This window comes from Populus euphratica, unplaced genomic scaffold, assembly GCF_000495115.2.
Source record: "Populus euphratica unplaced genomic scaffold, PopEup_1.0 scaffold78.1, whole genome shotgun sequence".
Classification (NCBI taxonomy): domain Eukaryota; kingdom Viridiplantae; phylum Streptophyta; class Magnoliopsida; order Malpighiales; family Salicaceae; genus Populus; species Populus euphratica.
Genome location: NW_011499867.1, coordinates 1,204,885 through 1,227,207, shown reverse-complemented (window position 1 = coordinate 1,227,207; position 22,323 = coordinate 1,204,885). Strand labels below are relative to the sequence as shown.

The 22,323-nt window shown below is 29.4% G+C and overlaps 2 protein-coding genes across 2 annotated transcripts; both read left to right on the top strand.

Moving 5' to 3' along the window:
- The first annotated feature begins 5,299 nt into the window (after positions 1-5,299).
- LOC105126419 (iron-sulfur assembly protein IscA, chloroplastic-like) lies at positions 5,300-9,359 on the top strand. The gene is made up of 3 exons (XM_011027285.1): positions 5,300-5,586; positions 5,671-5,889; positions 9,021-9,359. Exons 1-3 carry the CDS (start codon positions 5,394-5,396, stop codon positions 9,155-9,157), a joined length of 549 nt encoding a protein of 182 aa, XP_011025587.1. The 5' UTR covers positions 5,300-5,393; the 3' UTR covers positions 9,158-9,359.
- Positions 9,360-15,241: 5,882 nt separating this feature from the next.
- On the top strand, positions 15,242-19,874 carry LOC105126418 (probable ATP synthase 24 kDa subunit, mitochondrial). Its single transcript, XM_011027284.1, has 7 exons — positions 15,242-15,443; positions 15,899-15,992; positions 16,587-16,731; positions 16,927-17,037; positions 17,347-17,493; positions 18,091-18,213; positions 19,411-19,874. Exons 1-7 carry the CDS (start codon positions 15,405-15,407, stop codon positions 19,472-19,474), a joined length of 723 nt encoding a protein of 240 aa, XP_011025586.1. The 5' UTR covers positions 15,242-15,404; the 3' UTR covers positions 19,475-19,874.
- The last annotated feature ends 2,449 nt before the right edge of the window (positions 19,875-22,323 follow it).

The following is a 22,323-nucleotide window of genomic DNA, read 5'->3' as shown; positions in this document are numbered from 1 at the left end:
ATTAGTTTTCTATGAAATTTTTCAATCATTTTGAAAATAACACGGGTTGGCTCAAGGGTTTTTTTTTGTTAAATTTAGCTTTTTTAAAATAATTTTTTAAAAAAAATAAAGTAAATTATATTAATTAATTTCATTTACCAACATTTAATTCTTCAAGTGTTAAGCTTTTAGGTTGGTCCAAGTCTAAAAGTTAATGAATTATGGTTATGAGGTTTTAATTTTAGTTTACAAGGTTGACTTGAACTTACTTAGTTTTTTATTTTTTTTAAGTTTTTTTTTATTACATCCTCCATCATTTTTTTTTTCGCTTTTTACAGGATTTACCTATTATTTTGAAAATAACACTTGTAGCCTCAGGGTTTTTTCAATCTTTATTAAATTTAGTTTTTTTAAAAAGAATTTTGTTTTTTTAATTAAATTAAGTTTATTGATTTTCCATCGATATTTAATTAACTAAGTGTTAAGCTTCTTAATTGAACTCAAATCTAAAATTTAATAGGATTTGAATTTAAGAAATTAACTTGGATTTACAACATTCATCTAGATTTGCTAAGTTTCTTTTCTTTTTCTAAGTTTTTTTTCTTAAGGTTTCATCCATTAATTTTTTTTAATTTATTTTTTATACATCTGGTTACTCAGGGATAAGAAATTTAGATTTTTTAAAAATAACATAGGTTAACTCGGATTTTTATTTAGTATCGCAGTGCTTTTTCTTCAATTTTATCATTGATATTAAATTTTAATTTAACCAGTTTTATTTTTAGTTGAAAAATCTTAATATTTTGAGAAAAAATTAGCTGGGAACTTACAATAAAATTAAAATAAATAGATGTAATGACCAAAATGAACAAATTTGCAAGGGAAAAAATAAAGAAAGGGGCTAGACCAGCATCATTATAGTAGTCTACAGTGGTGCTGCGTCTCGCACCACGATAATTCCAATAGTGAAATATCAAATTAATTTGGTTTATTTTATTTTGTAATGCAATTTTTAATGTCATTTTAATAATGGGATAGAATGGAAAGCATGCTTCGAAGCAACAAAAATTCAATAAGGAATTTGGGTTTTTCCTGGACTGGACTATAATATTTGGGCTTGTTCTGTTCTTGGGCTTAATATTTGATTAGATTAGAATATTCGGGCTTGGTTTTTCTCATGCACAACAAAATAAATCGCATGTATGCAAGAAATCTCAGGTGCTGCCTTGGCTCCTCGTTTACTGGCATTTTTTATGGCTGGCTCTGAGGCTGGTTGCGTGGTTGGTGTCCTTGCATATCAACATGGTCAAAAAGGTTTGAATTTGAGAACCTTTTTTTTTTAGCTTGGTTATTTGTTAAGCCTTAGAATTGTAAAGGTAAAATCATGGATGTCGAAAAAATGTTGAAGTATTAACGTCCCTAAAACCATGTTATTTACACCTTTGAGAATTTGTGCATGAGATTTAAATCATGTCTAGTACCGCTAAGGGTGTATTCGTTTTTATTTTTATTTTTGTATTTATTGTGGGATATAACTTTTTATAGCAAAGAACATAAGAGTAAAAGCAATAAATTCATGTTTTTATTATTGTGTTTTTTACTTATAATGATGAGCCCCACCACTAAAAGCAAATACAGCAAGCAATATATGATATAATAAACAATTCATCTATTAAATGAGTGGCTTGAACTATATTAAGGGATCAAAATTTTCTTAATAAAAAAGAAGAATATTCAAATATTATTAACATGCTTTAAAAATTTATAAATTTGTGAATTGGATTATAGATTTGACTACTTATAAAAAAAAATTTGTGAATTGGATTATAGATTTGACTAGATCTAATATATTAAATATATTTAATTATATGATAAAAAGTTATCATAACAACTTGAAAAAAGAAAAACTTAAAAAAGGAAAGCTTCTCAAAAAAATAAAAATCATGAAACTCAATTCTCAGACAACTTAATATTTAATGATAAAATTAAAAAAAATTAAAAAATACAAAAAAAGGTGACTCATGTCGATTTAAAATAACATGTCAAACCCAATATTTAAGTTGTTAGATTGAGACAACTCTATAGAAAGTAAGTTAAAAAAATTAAATGATGTTCAATTCTTAATAATCTAAATGTATAAAGATAAAATTAAAAAAAATTAATATAAAAAAAAACCAACAAACACAAGCAAGTGCAGTTGAATCATGTAAACAATTTAATTAATATAAAAAAAACCAACAAACACAACCAAGTGCAGTTGAATCATGTAAACAATTTAACCTAATAGAAGACAAAATAGAAAAAATTATGAATTTTAATTCCAAACCAACTAATTGTTGAACACAAAAAAAATTAAATCTTTAAAAAAATAAATAAAAAAACTTAAGTCAAGTCAATCCACCAAACTCTTGACTTAAGTTATGAAACCGGGTTCATCTTACATAAAAAGAAAAAAATAAAAAAATTATAAAGTTTAATTTTCAACAAACTTAATATTGAATGATGAGATTGAAAAGATAAATTAGTGTAAATAAAGGATATAAAAAGTAGACCAATACTAACCCGAGTTAACCTTTCAAACATGTGAAAGTTAGGAGTCCATGATCATCCCACAGAAAAAAAAATTATAAAACTCAATTGTAAATAAATCTAATGTTGAAAGATAAAGATGTAAAAAAATCAATTTTAAAAAATAACCCAAAGAAAAAAAAATAATGATAAAGGATAAACATAATATCGAATGATGAGATTGGAAAGGAAAGTTAGTGTAAGAAAAGGATCTAAAATGTAGATTGATGTCAACCGGGCTTAACCTTTCAAACCTGTGATTTGGGTTATGAGGTCATGATCACTTCAAAAAAAAAAAATCATGAAGCTTAATTGTAAACAAACCTTATGTTGAAGGATAAAGCTAAAAAAAATAACAATAAAAAATAAGAACTAAAACTGATATAAAAGTAAAATAACAAAACACTTTTAAATTTTGGATAGATTAGTGTGAATCACAATAAAAAAAAAAGAGATGAAAAATGAGAGAGAATAAAAAATGCTATCATCAACCATCAACAAATACACACCACCCTAATGGATAGACCTCAGCGTGACACTTTAGATGTCATAATAGATGGCCTGTTTTTGGCCATTAAAAGAGGTTGCACTACTTGAAAGTGATGAGCCTCCTCCACGTGCTAGCACGTGTGGTTCATGTGGCAACACAGTTGACCTATTTATCCACCTTTGTTTACTATATATATATATATATATATATATATATATATTGTTTTAATTTTGCTCTCTTAGAACTTAATTATTTTACATCAATATAATTTTATTTTATTTTTTCAAATTAAGTATCAACCATGTGCTAGAATTTTTTGAGACTTTACAGTAACCCTATAATTAGACAACAAAAAAAAACTATAAAATCAAATCACAAATAAAATCAATATGGATGGATCAAATTAAGAAAAAAAAAAGAGTTAAGTGACTGAAAAAACCTAAATTCTTCCCCTAAGTGTACAAATCAGTCCATAATATTAGCAGAAAAAAAGGATCGAATATTTGTTTGTCTTGAATTCAATCCTCAAAGCTCTAATTTCTCTAAATTGATGAAATTGAATTTTATTTTGTAAAATTAAGTATCAACCGAGCGATGGAATATTTGTCTAACATTGCAGGATCCTCGTATAAAAAAATCTAGACCAATATCAAACAAATACAATGTTAAATGATCAAATAAAAAGAAAAACAATGAGGGACTAAAAGAAGAAGAAAAACTAAAGGACTACAAAAACTATAGTGCGAATCTACATGTCCCTCATATGTTATAATGTTTTTACTTTATATTGTGGGTTAGATTAATTTTTTTAATGTAAAAAAATATTCAAACACTACTAGTGTTTTTTTCTAGAGAAAAAAATAGTGTTGGAGTTGACTCAATATAGCTTGGTAGATTTTACAGCTTCAGAGACAACTCATATGACTGGTAAAAATATAATTTAATTGGAAAACAAATTTAAGACTATTTTGATTTTTAAATATTAAAACGATAATATATTGGATTGATTCAGGTTAACTTGCCAAATTCATAACCTTAATCTTGAGATCATGATAACGTTAATAGAAAATAAATTGAAACAAATTGTGAAGCCTAATTCATAATCAATTCTATGTTAAATGATAAATTTTTTTTTAAAAAAAACACTTCGAGCAACCTGAATTAATCTACTAAACTTATTACCTTAGTCATGAGATCAAAAAAATCCTATGAAAAAAAATTTAAACAAATTATGAAATTCATATCTCAATTAACTCAATGTTGAATGATGAAATAAAAAAAAAATCGGTTAAAAAAATACATGAAAATAACTTGTGTCAACTCGAGTTAACCAACCAAATCCCGTAATCCAGGTTATGAGATTGAAATAACCTTATAGAAAAAAAAACGAAAATAAATCATGATTCACAATTCTCAATCAATCTAATATTGAATGATGAAGTTTAAAAAACATTAAAAAAGAAATAAAAAATATGGCATGGGTTAACCTGCCAAATATATGACCTGGATAATAAAATCAGGATAACATCATAGAAAATAAATCAAAATAAATTATAAAACTTAATTTTTAATTATTAAAATACTAAATGATAATATTTTAAAAACAAGAGAAAAAATCAGAGTCAACTAGGTTATCCCGTCAAACCCGACATCTAAGTCTTGAGATATAGATAATTTCATAAAAAAAATAAAAAAAATAAGTTATCCTGTCAAACCCGAGATCTAAGTCTTGAGATATAAATAATTTCATAAAAAAAAAAATCATGATACTCAATTTCTAGCAAACCAAATATTAAAAGATAAAATTATTTTTTTATAAAAACATAAATTTAAAAAAATTATTATTAAAATAAATTATAAAACTGGAATAACATCATAAAAAATAAATTAAAATAAATCATAAATTTTAATTTTTAATTAATAAAATAATAAGAGATAAATTAAAAAAATAAAAACTTTCTTTAATAAGATTATTTTTTTAAATTCATAACTCCAGATCAAAAATTAAAAAAATCATGAATTTCTAATTAAATATTGAAAAAATCAGCATTATTAAATAGTATTTTATTAGGTGGAGCTCCTGGATTTTAGTTTAAACTAAATTAAATGTTAAGTAAGTATTCTCTCATATATTTTTATTTTCTCATGCAGACAGCCGAGCACAACAAAAATAAATATCTTATAAAATTTTAGTCCAAATAAAACAAAAGAAAAAAACTCAAAAAATTCTAGTACCGTATATATTATAAACACGATATAAGAAAAAAAAAATGAAATAATGTTGACCAGTAGACAAATTTGGAACGGCTGCGTCTTCTCATCAAACCTTTGATTAATCGATCAATCAATCGCCGTAATGAGTCCAGCCATGGCGTTATTCTCTTCAACAACAGCACCACCGTACTCTCCACTTCTCCGATTACCATATTACACTAGTAAAAAAACTCTCTCTTTCTCTTCTCCTCCAAATTCTCTCTCTTTCCGATTCTCCACATCGAATCTCAGCCGTCGAAACCCTTCTCTTCCTCTTCGATCAACTTCATCCCTCGGTAATTCATTTCATTTCAACTCAATTGTCTTGTTAATTATTATAGTATGTGACTGGTTGTTGTTGTTATGGCTCATAATTACAGCTTCGCCGCCGTTGGAGGGGGTGGCGCCGGCTATATCGGTGACGGAGAATGCGTTGAAGCATTTGAATAGGATAAAAAATGACAGAAATGAAGATCTGTGCTTAAGAATTGGGGTTAAACAAGGTGGATGCTCTGGTATGTCTTACACTATGGATTTTGAGAATCGAGCCAATGCTCGAACCGATGATTCCATCATTGAATGTGACGGATTTGTAATTGGTACGTGTTTCTGTTTGCATCGTCTTTTCCTTTCTTTTCTTTTCGTTTCTTTTTATGTAATTTTTGGTACGTATAAACTGGACCGGAGAGATCGTCCCATCTTCCTAGTTGGGACAATAACATAAATAATGTTTGTCATTTCAAGGTGTGCACCAAATACTGGTACATATAAGGGTTGTGTTTAGTCCCATATAGCCAATGGTACTTTCGGTATGTCGTTCCTCTACTCATAGAAAAGCGGGACTCACCGTGGATAGCTACTCTGCGAGTCTTGTTTTTATGTGAGCGGGACTGGGACACCTTTAATCTCAGTTGTTGGGGTGTTTTGCCAATGGAGTTTGTTGATAGATGAGGAATTGTGCTTAGAGAGCATTTGAAACACATGATTGGACAGAAAGAGCTTCGTAAGTGGTATTGTGTATAGTATTGAAGAGCATGTGCTCAACGTAGTGGTTTATTTAGGAGGATCTTGATATAAGGGTGATTAGTTTGACGTAGTGAGTGGTTAAGTTAAGCAACATAAGACCGAAATGCATTAATTGTAGGACAATGAAAATATGAATAAGAGTCATGGATACAAATGTATTGGATGAGTTCGGTTGAGGAAGGTGTTTGTGTGGGTGGTAATGGGATTCTCTCATCTATAAATGGTATTTGTTTGTTGATTCATCTATTGTTTCGTTGAAATATGATGTCTTTCATCCTATAAATGCAAGAAAAATTAAACATCGCTTGGCTGTCCTCTACAGTAATTGAACTATGGTTCTGCATAACTATATCGCAATATTTTCTCGTCAACTGGGATAGAATTATCATTTTTAGATTGAATGTGATGGGGATAAGATTCAGCTCAATACTTTTGAGTCACTTTTGACCATCAAATGATGTGATTCTTTATGAATAGGTAGAAAAGCGTATCAAGGTGGATGGTTGAAATTGTTAATAAATTATAATTAAAAATGAGCATAATCAAATTTAAACTTAGATTGTCATTGAAATATGATGAAGATATGTAAAACTTGTTAGGCTAGTTTGAAGCAGCTAATGCAGGTGAAACATCTATGGCATGAAGATACTCAAACTGGAAGTGTTTGAGTGGCATCCAAACGTGATGGAAATTGAATTATCATGCCTTGGTTACTTTGAAACTGACCCTATGTCCAAAAAGTATTGGGTTAGGATATTAAAATCATCTGACCTCAATTATTTTATCTTAAGTATACTAGTTTTTACCTTGTGCCGGTCTTAATGAAATTATTTAGCATTCTTATTTACTAGAAAAAATATAAGTTGGGATTATTGTTAATTTCTTACTTATTTTTTTTATGATATTTATATGTTTTCCAAAGAAAGAATTTCGTTTCTTAAGCAATTCATTTAGTTTCTAAGGAAAATGTTTAATTTATTAAAGAAGTTGAATAATTTAAGTTATTTCTTAATATTAATTTTAATTTAAATGATCTTATACTAATAACATGACACAACAATTTATTACCAAACAGTTTGGTATTTGAATCCAAACAAATAAATTGAGTATGTTTTCTTCATGAGGTTAGCTGTTTGATTGAAAGCAATTTATATAGTCAAATATCATTCTAACATATCAGCATACCCTTGGGTTTACTCACCATACCCTATTGCTCTACATTATTGTATAACCTTCGCAATCTTTTCATGCATAAGTAGGTCCTTATATATGTGAATGGGTTAGGGAATGTTCAGTTATCATTGTAGTAGCTGAGCAGATCTCATAGTTTTGTGACAAAGACTCAAAGCTGGATGGTCCATCCATAGTCAGGAACTCTAAATTGGATGAAATGTCACCCACTTTAGGGTGCGAAGATATAATATTCCATGATGAAGATTGGGAATTTAGGAGGAAATGTAGAAATTTGACAGATAACGGCTGCCTTATGAGTCAATACTTGTTTTTGTTTTGGCATTTTATCCCCTCTCTTGTACAAGTTCTTCCATTGGAATCCAACTTATCATATATGCATTGTTGTATGAAGGAGTTAAACATAGATATAATGGGAAACAGTGTAGCATAACAAAATAACTTGTATTAGGATATTTATACATGAGGATTTTTGTTGTTTAGAACCCATTAATTGATATTTATTTTTAGGAAGTATCGCAGTTCTAGGACTTTTATCTCTTTCATTAGTTGTAATGACCTTGACCTTATTAAAAGGTTCCATACAGGGAATAAAGGCAAGTTCAGTTTCTATCAAACCAACCAGGGTTTCTAGGAGGATTATCAGCAGATTCCCTTCCGAGTAAACCCTAACATGGTTCTGATTGCTTTTTCTAGAAGGCCTCTCTCACTTTCTTGTTCAAGATAGGGAAGGACAAGAATTGCAGAGCCAAACCCGATATTACTTCCATTAACAGACTCTAACTGGGTCTTAATCTGCAATGAGACAGTAACAGGCTGCCTAGCCTGCTGATGTGGTTGTGCTTTTATTGGAAATCTCAGCTTGAATTCTATCATCTTTCAAATGAACATGCCTGCTGTATAATTATTGAGTATTAAAAGTTGAAACCCCAGTTGCAGAATAATTCTTATTGTTGGTTATAAGAAAATGCGAAATTAGATCTTGACCATGTTCAATTCTTATCCTCTTGATAAAACACTTTTTTGTCCTGATTATATCTTCTTACAAATATCATCAAACTATGTTGCTATGCGCAAGCTTTTGACAAGTTGTCAGATTAAGTCTTGGTTGCAACTTTTGGTGTTTTTCAGATCTTAATTTTTGAGGTTTTTCTCTTATATGCCACTGCCCTTTTATTTTGTGATCCAAGATTGACTTGCTGAACGCCCATGGTATGAGCCCATAATCATCCTTTCTTTGATTTTATTGAATTTTAGTAGTAGTAGCCAAGACTATTTCTTGAACATGGATACTGGATCTCGGAGTCGTAATTGTGTCTTTCTTCTGATTTCTGTAGCCAACATATACCACATTCACGAAAACTGGGTACCGTCTGTCTATCATGCTTAAACAACGTAATCAGCTAGCGAAATTCACACTACTATCCTCTGCTTATGTAAAACAAGATTGTGCTTGTTTAAATTCTAGGTTATTTTTGACAATTTTACCAACCTATTTATGTTTGCTTTGCAGTTTGTGATCCGAAGAGCCTCCTCTTCATATTTGGGATGCAATTGGATTACAGTGATGCTCTTATCGGTGGAGGTTTCTCTTTCAAGAACCCAAATGCTACAAAGACATGCGGCTGTGGTAAATCCTTTGCAGCATAGAGGTGAAGTGATATGTAGTAATATTTAACACAGTACATATACGACTTTGAAATTGTGTCTATGTTGAAGATATGTCAGTTATAAAGGTTTGGGTAAACTACAAAAATTATCCCCACTTACTGTTGTTCATGTGGCAATCGATTTTGCCCTTACCTATATTTCATATTTTCAATGTCACCCTTCCAACAGTTTCTGGTGAAAAGCAACTAATGGAACCGTCTAATTGGATTTCATCCCTGACAAGCCTTGCAACTGGGATCGATTCAGTGATCTCCTTGTTGCACCAATCTTTGTAGAGATCTCGGTTTTTCGCGCAGCAGCTATAGGTATTACTCGATAGGTCGTCCTTCTTGTGCTATTCTATCATTAATTTGATCGGGTTTAATACAATTCTATAATTTTGATAATATAAATAAATAAAATATAATAAAAAATAAATTGGCAAAAAAATATTGGCAATGAAAATAAAAAACTAATTTAAGTTTATTTAGATTAGTATGGCAAACCTGTGATCTGATTTAAATACCAGAGTAGTTCTATCGAAAATAAACAGAATATAACAACAAGACTTAATTATTAAATAGTAGAACTGAAAAAAATATTAATTTAAAAGAAGCAACAAAAAAAATTAAATTTATTTAGGTTAGTTTGATAATTTTGTGACTATAGATATAGGATTAAAATAACTTTTTAGATGAAAAAAAAAAGTGTGAAAATCAATTTTTAATAAATCAAATATTAAAAAATAAGATTGAAAAAAATAAAAATAAAAAGAACCTAAAAGAGATCAAGGCAATGCATTTAATATCTGAAGACCTTTGTTATTAGCCTGGAACTAATGTTATAAAAGGCAAACTTTATAAAATGATAAAGTAAAATTCTTAACTATAAAATAGGGATGAAATGAAGGGAAAATAATTTAAAACAAAAATTTAAAACAAAATAAATAATAATAAAAAGAATAAAAATCAAATTTGATATAAAAATAAATTAAAATCAAATATTAAAAAATGAAATTGAAAACAAAATCGAGAGAGAGGAGAGAGAAAGAGATAAATAACAATTGAAAGAATAAATATTAGATTTTGATATAAAAAAATAAATAAAAAGATACTTTTATATTTTACGAAGGAAAAGAGAGATAAAAGAAGGGAAAAAAAAAAAAGAGTCTATTAAATCCTAGTCATCCACCGACATGCGCTCTACCATAATAAATATTTCAATGCAAAGTTCTTAACATCGTTTTTGAAGGCATTGTTTGGCTAATTAAAGAGCCGAATGTACTACTTTAAGGGCACAGGCTCTTTCTGTTTGCTAGAATGTGCTTTACATGCACCAACATCTTTGTATTTTTCTTTTTTTTATTTATTAAAAGATCATATTGTCTCTTATTCTATTTGATAATAATAATTAAAAAAATGATAAAAAATCAAAAAGTCATAACAACAAGTTTAGTATTTTTTATTTTTTTAAATGTAATTTAATCTTTTTATTATTTTAAAAAAAGTAAAAAAACTAAAGAGCCCTATGATACTAGTATAAAAAGGTAAAAAAACTAGTTTAACCCCAATCAATTTGATAATACTAAATAAAACTCATGAAAAATTTATTTTACCCTCCAATTTATACTTTCTTGATTTACATCATAAATGATAAAAATATCAGCATACCATAGCAATCCACGTTCCAATTTTAGTTCACAATATTTTACTTATTTCTCTTAATTTTTTTATAATAATTTCTTAATTTTTAACTCCGGATTCTCCCACTAAAACTACTAGATTTAGGGTGATTTATACGAGAAATGGTACTAATGAAAAATATAACAAGATGTGATATCCTGACATGACTGTGGCTTTGAGAATCGAAGGGACTTATGTTGTTCGAAAGAAAAGAGGTATAATTATGATTTGATTTAGAGAACATACAAATCACCTTCCTATTTAACAAATTATAATTATATTATAATTGTAATTGTAAAATATGTAAAAAGAAAATACTAAACCAAAATTATGTTTTCTTATAAAATGATGTTTTCCTGTAACAGCTCAAGATTTAATTTGAAACATTGTTTATGTTAAAAACTAATATGACTGCTAAAATAAGTTAAAAAAATATTAAAATATTATGTGCTTGTTTTTGCTATGATTGAAAACAATGTGCATGTGTGTGTGTGTTAAAATCATGTTTAAAATCTATTTAAGAATTTATAGACAAAAAAAACATTTGAATTAAATTTTCATGAACAATTTATTATTAATATTGTTATTTTCATATTAGATATGCAATAAATGAAAAATATTATTAAAATTCAAATAAACATTTATGATATTATTTAAAAATCATGTTAAAATCTAAGTTTAATTAAATCAACATGGTAATTTTATTTTTTTGAGTGCTAAACAAATAAAAAAAGAAAAGAGGGGGGAAGGAAGAAAGACATGACATAAAAGGGCCAAACGCATGCAATTTGAAGGTCTCGCCGCACGCTTGGCCTTGCTTTTTATTTTTTTTATTGTGTCATCCACCGCTTATTTTTTAAAAAAAAGAGAAAACTAAAGAGGACTATGCATCATTTGTTGAGGCAAATGATATGTCTTTTGCTTACCTAATTTTCAACAGCCCAACTAGCCCAGTTTCCACAAACCTGACTAGCTGGAAACATGGTAGAAATTGACCATTTAATTTTTGAACCAAACAATTCATTTTCAATTTATTTTATACCTGAAATATATGAAAAACAACAAACACAACTCAATAAATTTTTACTTAAAAGTATATTGAAATCATATTTTATTTTATTTTTAAATTTTTTTATATCAATACATTAAAATAATTTAAAAACATAAAAATATTAATTTAAGTAAAATAAAACTGAATTTTAACCAATCCTTATTTAGGCTGAAATCTCATACGATGCATAGTCCTGTTAAAACTTTTATGCAAAATTTATTTATAAAATTAGATTGTATGCTTGTCTTGAGAGAATTATATAAAACAAAAAGCTTCATTAATGCTTCATAAAAGTAAAAAAAAAAATTAAAATTAAATTACTAAAATGTCATTTTCTCTATTCCTTAAAAAAGGGTTTTGTTATATGTAACATTATTGGTTGGGCTTTTATACTATTAAAATAAATTATAATATTTACTAAATGAGTTTAGTATCTTTTTCATTGTTTACCTAGATATAAATAAGCAGTGTAATAATAAATATATCCTTGTTAAGTATGCAATAAATATATCCTTGCTAAGTATGCAATTGGGAGTAGAATTGTCTTTTTCATATGATATATTTGGCATTAAAAGAATTATATAGGACAAAATGGTCCATTTGGGTTTTTTAGGAAGTAATATAGACATTAATTTGCTTTTTAGAGAACAAAATTTTAACCATCAAGTTAGGGTTTTTATTTATTTATTTTTTTAAATAAACAAGGAGGATACAACCATGCTCTTAAGGGGAAAATATGCATGTATTAAGGGGTTTCACTATCATTTTCTTTTATTAAAATAATTTAAATACAAAATTATCATTAGGTCTCAACAAAAACAATACTGCATGTAGGGGGTGCTTTTGTCATTTTTATATGGTTGCCAATCCCAGGCTTACAAGTCTGAGCAGGCCTAGATGCTTGGGTTTGAAATTGTTGTTAGGCCTAGGCGTACGAGTTTGACTTGATTGTCAAGCTCGGTGCATTGGTACGCTATGGTTAATAGACTAAGGCACGAGTTGGATATAGTTATCAAATTCAGGCACTTGATTATGGTATGATTGCTAGACCTAGACGCCTTAAATTTAGCTTTGTCACCAAGCATAGGCGCCTGGATTTGGAATGATTGCGAGGCTTAGGCGTCTGGGCCTAACATGGTTGTCAGCCCTAGGCATTAAGGTTCGCCAACCCAAACACGTAGGTCTGCCATGATTGCCAGATCCAGGCTCCTTAGGTCTAGTGTTATTGCCAGGCCAAGGCTTATGAATCTATGGTTGTCACCAGACCTAAACATTTTGGTGCAGGCTAACATGTTTGCTAAATCAAAGTAATTTAGGTTTGATATATTTGACAAACTCAAGTAATGTACATTTGGCATGGTTACCAGACCTAAGATACATAGACTTGATGGTTGCCCAAGTCTACAATAACATGGTTCTAACACTTTTAACTGTTATTACAATAATTATTTATTAATCGGCTCGCAGCAACATGCGAGCCATTTGTGTGATAAAAATTAAAAAGAATTAGAGTTTTACTATTTACACAAACTTAAGTTATTGTAAATTAGAATAATAAAATTACCATTTTATTTTTATTTAAAAAACAACTGAATAAATTTGGTTTTAAAGGTAGAATAGTCTTTTCATAAAAGTTCATTCGTCATTATTGAATTGACCGGGGACAAAACAATCTTCTATTTTTTAAGCACAATTAAATGACTTAATTACACTTAAAAAAAAAAATAAACTTGCATGTAGGGGTTTTTGTCTTTTTTTAATACAATAAAATGATTTAAATATTCTTAAAAACAAAAGTTATTAAACTTACTCCCAAGGACTTTTTTATAATCTTATCTTGTTTTTTTATTATTATTATAATTAAGTTGGTTTAGGGTTAATTTAGTATTTTTGTAAATATAAAATAATATTAAAAAAACTAGTTGACACTTGAAAAGTGCATGTTATGGAAGCACTTCGACACCTCTTTCCATATAGAGGGAACATATGGCGGTTTCGGTAATAGTTTGTTATAGATGGCCTCTCTATTTTTCTTTTCCTATCTTGGTTCTTATTTTTAAAAGTCACCCTTTTATTTACTGATATTTAATTTTTATTTTTATTTTTTTATTTTTGTTCTTGGCTCAATTGTCAAATTTCAATTTCATCCTTTGATCTATAATTATAATTTGTTATTTTTTTTAAAAAAAAATTGTTCTTTATTTTTAATTTATATATTTTTAATTTTAGATTTTTTTGTGAATTTAATGTTTCTTTCCAATTTGCTCCTTCAAATTAAAATTATAGATTGTCATCTCATTTGCCTTTTATTTCAAGTCTCTTAATTATTTTTTTTATTTTTGTTCTTTTTGTATAATTGATTTTTTTTATTTCATCCTTCAATATTTAATTTATTGAAAAATAAGATTTGTGATTTTTCCAAACATGGTACTTCCAGTTTAATGACTCGAGTTATAAGTTTAAAAAATTAACAATGCTTGATATCATTTTGTTTTCACTTATTTTTTCATGTTATCCTTTGTCATTGTTAATTTTGAAAATTAGGCTTTGTAATTTTATTTTTCTTTCAATCATGTTTAACTAGCTAACTTAGTATTTTTTGGAGTCATTTTTTTTTATATTTTTATATTTTATTCTTTAAAATTAGATTATTTTTTAATTTAAGTTTTATCATTTTTCTTATCTTGTTCGCATGATCTAATTTACGAAATTTAACATCCTCGTCCAATTTCACATATATTTTATTTTTTTAATCTCCATTTAGTTGACTAATTTATTTTTCAAATTCAATCATTTTATATTTAGGTTGTTGGAGATTGACAATGCTATTTATTTCAATTTTTTTTTATAGTTATTAATTTTTTTAATTATATTATTAAATAAAATCATCTTATTAGATGCAATTGTATCTATAGCTTAATTGTAATTATATTAAAAAGATCAAGCACTATCCACATATTTCTTCTAAATTGTTTTTAAGTATTCTTGAAAACAATTCAACAATCATATTACATAACATTTTGCTCAACGGTTTCATAAATATTATATGTGCCAATGCTTTTGATTCTTCATGTCAATAATTTTTCTTTTGTATCGACTAATTTAAAATCATCTCGTAAATCTAAAATGTTTTTTTTTTTAATTGTTTTCTTAAAAATAGCACCATAAAAGAAATATTTTATTAATAACATTACGTGAAAAAAGTAATTATAAAATAGAGATTAAAAAATTACTAAATCCTTCTAATCTTTAAATTAAATTAAAGTATATACTATGATAATATTGAGATAAAAGAATTAGGGAAAAAAACAGTAGCGGTTGGCTTAACATAAAACCCAAAAGATCCAACGGTGCAAAAATAAGACTGCCCTACTCCTGAAAAGTGAGAACGCACGCTCTCTCTGCCTCTCTCAGCTCAGGTGGGGATTCCAGTGGTCATAAAAGACAAAGAGCCAAACACCCCTAGTGTAGTCCTCCCACCGGAAAAAAAAAAAAAGAAGAAGAATTAAAAATCATGGCTTTCAGTTCTCGTCTCATGTCCAGATCCAAACAGGTAACTACTTTTTTTCTTTCTATTTCAGATCTTCTTATCCTCGTTTCCATTCATCCATTCATTTCTTACCGTAGGATTTCGATTCCTGTTTGTTTTCCCGCAAAATCGAGGAAATGATGAATCTATTAACTCTGATGTTTTTTTTTTTTAATTATGTTTGGTTTATAAAACTGAAGAAATGTTGAACTTTTTTAGATATTTTAGATTTTTGGGTCAATGTGGGTTATTTTTTTGTGCTTCGATTATTTTTCTGTTGAGGATGGAATTAAATGTTGGTTGGGAATATCAGATTTTATGGGAAGTTCAAATTCTATTGTGGGTTCTGTTAGGGGAATTATTGTGGAATTAAATTAAAAAATTTTAAGGATGTGCCGTGATTTTTCGTTCAATTATTGGGATTTTGTTTTGACTGATAATGATTTATTTTTTGGTGGGTATATTTTGGGTCGAAGCAGTTGTATGGAAGTCAAGCGATTTTGAATCAGCAACATGCTTTTCCAGTTCGTTATTATGCAAAAGAGGCTGCTCCTGCCGGGCTCAAGGGAGATGGTCAGTACACCCTTAAACTTCTGTTATTAAATGGGTTTTTGCCACATGTATTGTTTGATGACACTCAGAATTTAGCTTTGCCACTTTCAAAGCATGTTGTTTGGAGATGATAAGTACTGGGCCAAGAAGTTGAATGTTAGTGGCCATGTGACCACATGCGTCGTGCTAGGAACTTGAAAAAATATTTCACAAAGCTCAGAGCAAAATTACATTTTAATTTTGTTTTTGAACAGCCCATTAAAGCATTTACAACCTTCATACTATGCAACTCTAATCTCTTGGGCTAACAGCCAACCCTCACCAGTTTTGGGATTGAGGTGTCGCTGCTGCTGCTGCTGCATTGTTGTTGTTGTTGTTGTTGACGACGACAAAAATGATGATGATGGTGATCACAATGATTTATATTGTTGCCTCATATTCTAACTAGTATACTCTTACAATCCAGTTAAAAGTAAAATACGTGGTAATCATCGTCGTTTGTTCATGACACTATGATCTGTTATAACATCTTTTACTCCCGGTAGATGCAACTATTCACAGTGAACACTGTGATGATTTGGCAACTTAATGCAAGTTTTCCTTTGAACTAAACAGAGATGTTGAAGGACATCTTTCGGGACATCAAGCAGAAATTTGAGACAGCCATTGGGGTACTTCGGAAGGAAAAGATCACCATCGATCCTGAGAATCCAGCTGCCGTGTCTCATTATGCGAAGGTCATGAAGACAATTAGAGAGAAGTAAGATATTCTTTATTCTTCTATTTTCTGATAGTTTCTCAAGTTTCTTCTGAGGTGTTTCCATGTTTAGCACCCCTCTTTCTTTTGGGTGAGCATTTGGTTTGGATCTGGTGGATTTATATTCATTGTTTGTGCTGAATTTGGTATGCTTTCATTTAATGATCTATGATACTGGCCTATGTTCTGTCTCTGCAGGGCTGGCTTGTTTTCAGAATCACAAAGGATCCAGTTTACCATTGAAGAAGAAACACAAGATATTCCAGATGCTCGGACGTTTTTTCTGAAATTACAGGAAATAAGAACCAAGTAATCCTCCTTTCCAAGATCTTGTCTAACCTGTTCTAGATTTTATTTCTGCGGCAAATGAAGCATCATGTCATATTTGCTATATATGAATTATCCTCTTACTAGGATGTAGAAGAAATAGCTTTTTTTTTCCCTCTGCCCTGCCTTGACAAACATTTGTCCATGTGGATCTGAAATTAATACTAACATCCCTAGTGACTGATGTGCTATTCATTTGTTATAAATCCAAAGTTATATTGATATCTTAGCATCCCCTTGTTGCATTTCTCATTTGCAATGTAATGATGGATATTGGTTTTTCCGCTTCAGGAGAGGTCTCTCTGATGAGCTTGGTGTAGAGGCTATGACGATGGATGCATTGGAAAAAGTTGAAAAGGAAATTAAGCAACCTCTGATGAGGAATGATAAGAAAGGAATGGCTCTTCTTATGGCGGAATTTGACAAGGTTAATAAGAAGTAAGCGTTGATTTAACAACTAAATATGCTTCTTTGTTTTTTCTTTTTTGAATGGTAATGTGGTTTATCTTACCTGCAAGAGTATTGTACTTTGTGACGGTCAAGTTTATATGAAAAGTTCTTGATGGAGTTTATTTTAGCTGCATGACCATATTCCTTGCCTTCTGAAACCTGAAGCTTATACAATCCTTAACTGTCTGAGGACTATTCTGAGGACTTATGAATGTTTGCTTTTATTGATAAACGAACCATCTCATGAATTGGTTTACAAAATAAGTTTGCATGTCTATGTATTGACTGGAGGACTTACTTTAAATATACAGACAATCTATATATTGTCTATATATTTAATGAATAGTCAGTGTAACTAACATGTTGATTTACTATTACCAGCAACTAATTTCTGTTTGTTAAGTGCACATTGGCCTGGTTGGTAGTTCTCATGCAGTGAGTTTGACATGGAGATGGTATCCAAAGTGTTTTTCTTCCTGGTTCCCTTATGGTGGCTATTGTGATGATATTGCTCTTTAGTTGGAATTTGTAATATCAGAAGGGAAGATTTGACTCTTTTGTTTTTGTTTTTTTTAATCTTTATAGGCTTGGAGTTCGTAGGGAAGATCTACCAAAATATGAAGAGGAGTTGGAACTTAAAATTGCCAAGGCACAATTGGAGGAGCTGAAGAAGGATGCTGTTGAGGCAATGGAAACACAGAGGAAGAGGTATTCTTTTTATTCTTTTTGTGCTTATTGTCTTGTGATTCTGAACCTCGTGGTTCTAGACATGCTGGCTTCCTACACTTGGCTTCGGGCTAAATAAATAGGATGGACATGGGTTTAGCTCTCATTTCTTTCTTTTTCTGGGAAAGAGTACTTTTTCAGTCTTTTTTTGTATTCCTGATGAATGACCACTGAATAGGGATGCAAGTCAACCCAAACGACTTGAATTGACTCAATTCTAAGCTCGATTGAACTAGTTGAGAGCATAATTCAAACCGAGCTTGAACAAAGTAAGTCTAGCTGAGCATGACTGTTAGGTTGCTCAACTAGGTTTGTTCATGAACATGGGCATTTTATGTGTTTTTGTAAGCGTTCCAAAGTGGCTTGTTCTAGAGTAATAAAAACCCATGTTCTATATCTTTAGGAGGTAATGAAAATAGGGAAAAGATTGAAAAAACTTGAGGACTTTCTCTTATCTCATTATTATTTATTATCATCATCATTATTATTCTCATTTTTTTCTTGAATGAAGGTGATTGACAAAAAGGCTGCTCCTTTTGTACGAATTGTTTGGCATAGAAATTCAAAAACAATTTATGAGTTGTATTTTATGCTCTGAAACCTTAGAAGGCGTTCTGGCTAGATGAATTTTGACTGTGACTTGACTTTACCTTTAGGCTTGTTGTGAGCCACCAAGCCTAATGAACTGATGAGCATGATTAAAAATTTGTATCTCGAGCCGAGCTTGTGCAGAATACCTGTAAAATGACTTGACCTTGACCTAAGCTTGATCAGCACTACAACCTATCCAACCTGAGTTTGATTAATCTTCTATCTGGCTTCACCACTATCCCTGAATTTGGGTACTAGCATGAAGTCGATGTTCCTGGAAAGAAAGAAAGAAAGAACCTTGAGCGAGTTTTTGTGAAACAAAATCTGATTCATGCCGTCATTGAGTTCCACTAATGCCTGGCAAGAACCATGCATTATGTCAAAGCATGGCATACCTGTCCATTTGTCTTAAGTCAGCTGAAATGATATGCTCCCTGCTGGCAAATCTTTTCATTGTCCATTTGAAGTTAGATTGATGAGTCATTAGTGGGGATAATATTAGCCTTTCCTTGGTATACATATTTTATTGATAAAATTAATTGATATCACCTCTGTCTTTCTTTTCTTTTCTTTTTCTTTTCTTTTCAGGGAGGAATTTAAGAATGAGAAAGAGGTTGATGTGAGGTCTTTGGACATCAGGAACTTTCTCTAAGTCTTCCATGGCTTGTCAATGGCCTGGCTTGATATTGAGCTTTTTTCAGGCACCACCTAGAATGTGGGAAATAACCATCTGTTTTGCTTTGATAATAAAAAGGTGTTGAATCACAGCTGTGCCTTTTCGTGTTAATTCAAGTTGATAGCCAGGAGGGGTAACTGGGATTATGCTGTCACTTGTCTTGCAATGAATTATTTGTTTTAGAAAGTCGCTGGTCTTTGCAGACTAATTTTCTTCCTATTACCAACTGTATCTAAGCATTCATGGTCACATTTGGCAGTGTTTAGTCTGGAAAAGAAATGATTTGTGACTTTACCGGATTAAATAACTGTATAAACAACTTCTTGCTTTGCAAAAATGTCGAGTTTGAAGAAATATGGAATGGGGTTATGTGCTATTCTGAAAGTTCATCGACATCTCCAATGTTCAGTGCATGGAAGTGAGATTATTTTGGTTCAAGACAGAATTATGTCCGTAGATTGTTGTGGTGATATTCCATGTGCTTTAGGGTCTTAGAGGTATTCCTCGAACGAGTCCAGTGTAACATGACCACTCGCTCTGGCCATGATGCAAGTTAGGCTGTGCTTGTTTTTATTCCCAAAGTATAAAAGATGCAAATCCAAATTAGAGGGTGTAAATCATTCAAATAATAATGGACGGAAATTGGGAGGGGGTAAATCAATGTGGTGAGCTAGTGGCTGTGGATATCGTAAAATCAAACTTCAACCAGTAAAGGTTTGAGAGTAAAATTTAGGGTTTATTTTGAGCTTTAAAAAACAAAAGAAAACGGAATCTTACAAATATACACACCGCAGCTTCTGCTTTTCTCTGTTCCATGCTTGCTAGCATGGGAAAGTTTTGTTTTTTAGCCAATCTCAGCGTGCTAGACGGAAATGCAAATTTTATGAAGGCTAATTTATCACAAAAACAATAAAGGCCTGTTTTTATCTTGTTTTAGAATGAAATCTCTCTTAGCATGACCCAAATGACTTAGAAATCCAACTTCTTGTTTTTTTACTCGTCCCTTCTCAAATTTAATTTCTATTCTTCTTACTTTTTATGTTTTTTAAAATTAATTTTGCAGTCAAGTATCCTCTACAACAAAAATAATTCTATATGTTTGATATTATACAAAGAAGAAGAAAAAAAAGATTGCATTAGCCTTAAAGGACTTATAGATAGCGTTTAATTACTGTTACGAGACATAAAAGACAGAAACAGTGAAAATAGAGGAGACGAGATAGAAAAAATACAGAAATATAATTATGTTTGATAGTGATGTACTAAACAAAGTGATTATTTCTATATTTTGTTTGATTATAATAGATAAAATAAAATAAAATATAAAAAAAAATTATTTTACTCTTCATATATATTATTATCAAACTTATATATTTTAAAAAATAATTATATTTATATTTTATGTTTTTTACTTTAGTTTATATTGAGTGTTAAAATTAATAGTATAAAACTAGAATTGACATGACATATTGATCTGAGATTTAAATTGGTTTGAGTTTAAAAAGAATAAAGGAATGATTGACTTGATTTAATTCAGTGAAAAATCAAGGTCAACCTAAGATAAAACATGGTCAAATACATGTGATTTTTTTGAAAAAAAAAATCTAATTAAAATAAGGTTGATTTATTTTTTTTTTTAAAAAATCTAATTAAAATAAGGTTGATTTGATTATTATTTTCTAAAAAATAGATTAGCTGGGTTGACCTTTCAACCTGTGACTTGAGCCTGGTCTTGGGTCGACTTCCAAGTTATTTTTTAAATAATAATAATAATTTTTATTTTTATATCGACTCGGGTAAACCCAGGTTGACCCTTCTGATATTTGACTCATGTCTTATCCTAAATTAACCCTCGAATCAAATTTTAAAATTATAATAATAATCATTTTTATTTTATGCTGATTTAGGTCAATTCAGGTTAACCCCTCTGGCATGTGACTTGGGTTTACCTCAAGTCGAGTTTTAAAACTATGATAATAATTAGTTTTGTTCTTATATTGACCTAGATTTTATCTCGGGTCGATCCTTGAATTGAGTTTTAAAACTATAATAATAATCATTTTTATTTTTACATTGACTCGAATCAACCCAAGTCAACCTGACTTGTGACCCTCGACTCTCGAGTTGAACTTTAAAACTATGATAATAACTATTTTTATCATTGCATGTCTTAGTTGGATAATTTGGAAGTTAAGAGTTTTTTATAAGGATATTTTAAAAATAAAAAATAAAAAATATTGTCTATCAAAACATGTCTTTTCTATACTTTCTATTTTGAAAATATAGAAATTCATTTCAAAAATATCTTAGAGATATATTTGTTTTTATATCTATATCTTCTTAACCAAATACATTTCTATTTTTATTATCTTCGTCCTTTTTATTTCATGATAATAACCAATAGCTACCTAGAAAGTTTCTCTTGCAAAGGGATATTTAGTTTACAGTTTGGCTTAATTATAAGTCTATTATAACTAATCAATTAAACAGAATACAAAAAAAAATTAAACATTCCTGTAATTATTGTTGATCATCGAGATTTTTTTGAAATGAAAATCAGTTACTAATTTGTATTTTTCTTTACAAAAAAATGTTTATAGAAAAAAAAAGACATTTGAATTTGACAAGAATAATAATTTATAAACAAATTAAAAAATATAGGGTTTAAACACATTACAATAATAAAAATAATAATATGAAAAAGACATTTAGTCATAGACTCATTACACTATCAATTCACACATCTTGTTTTTTGTTTTTTTTTTCCTTGAAGCATTTTTGGAGCCACGAAAGTTATTTCTTAAATTTGACCTTATATATTGTAT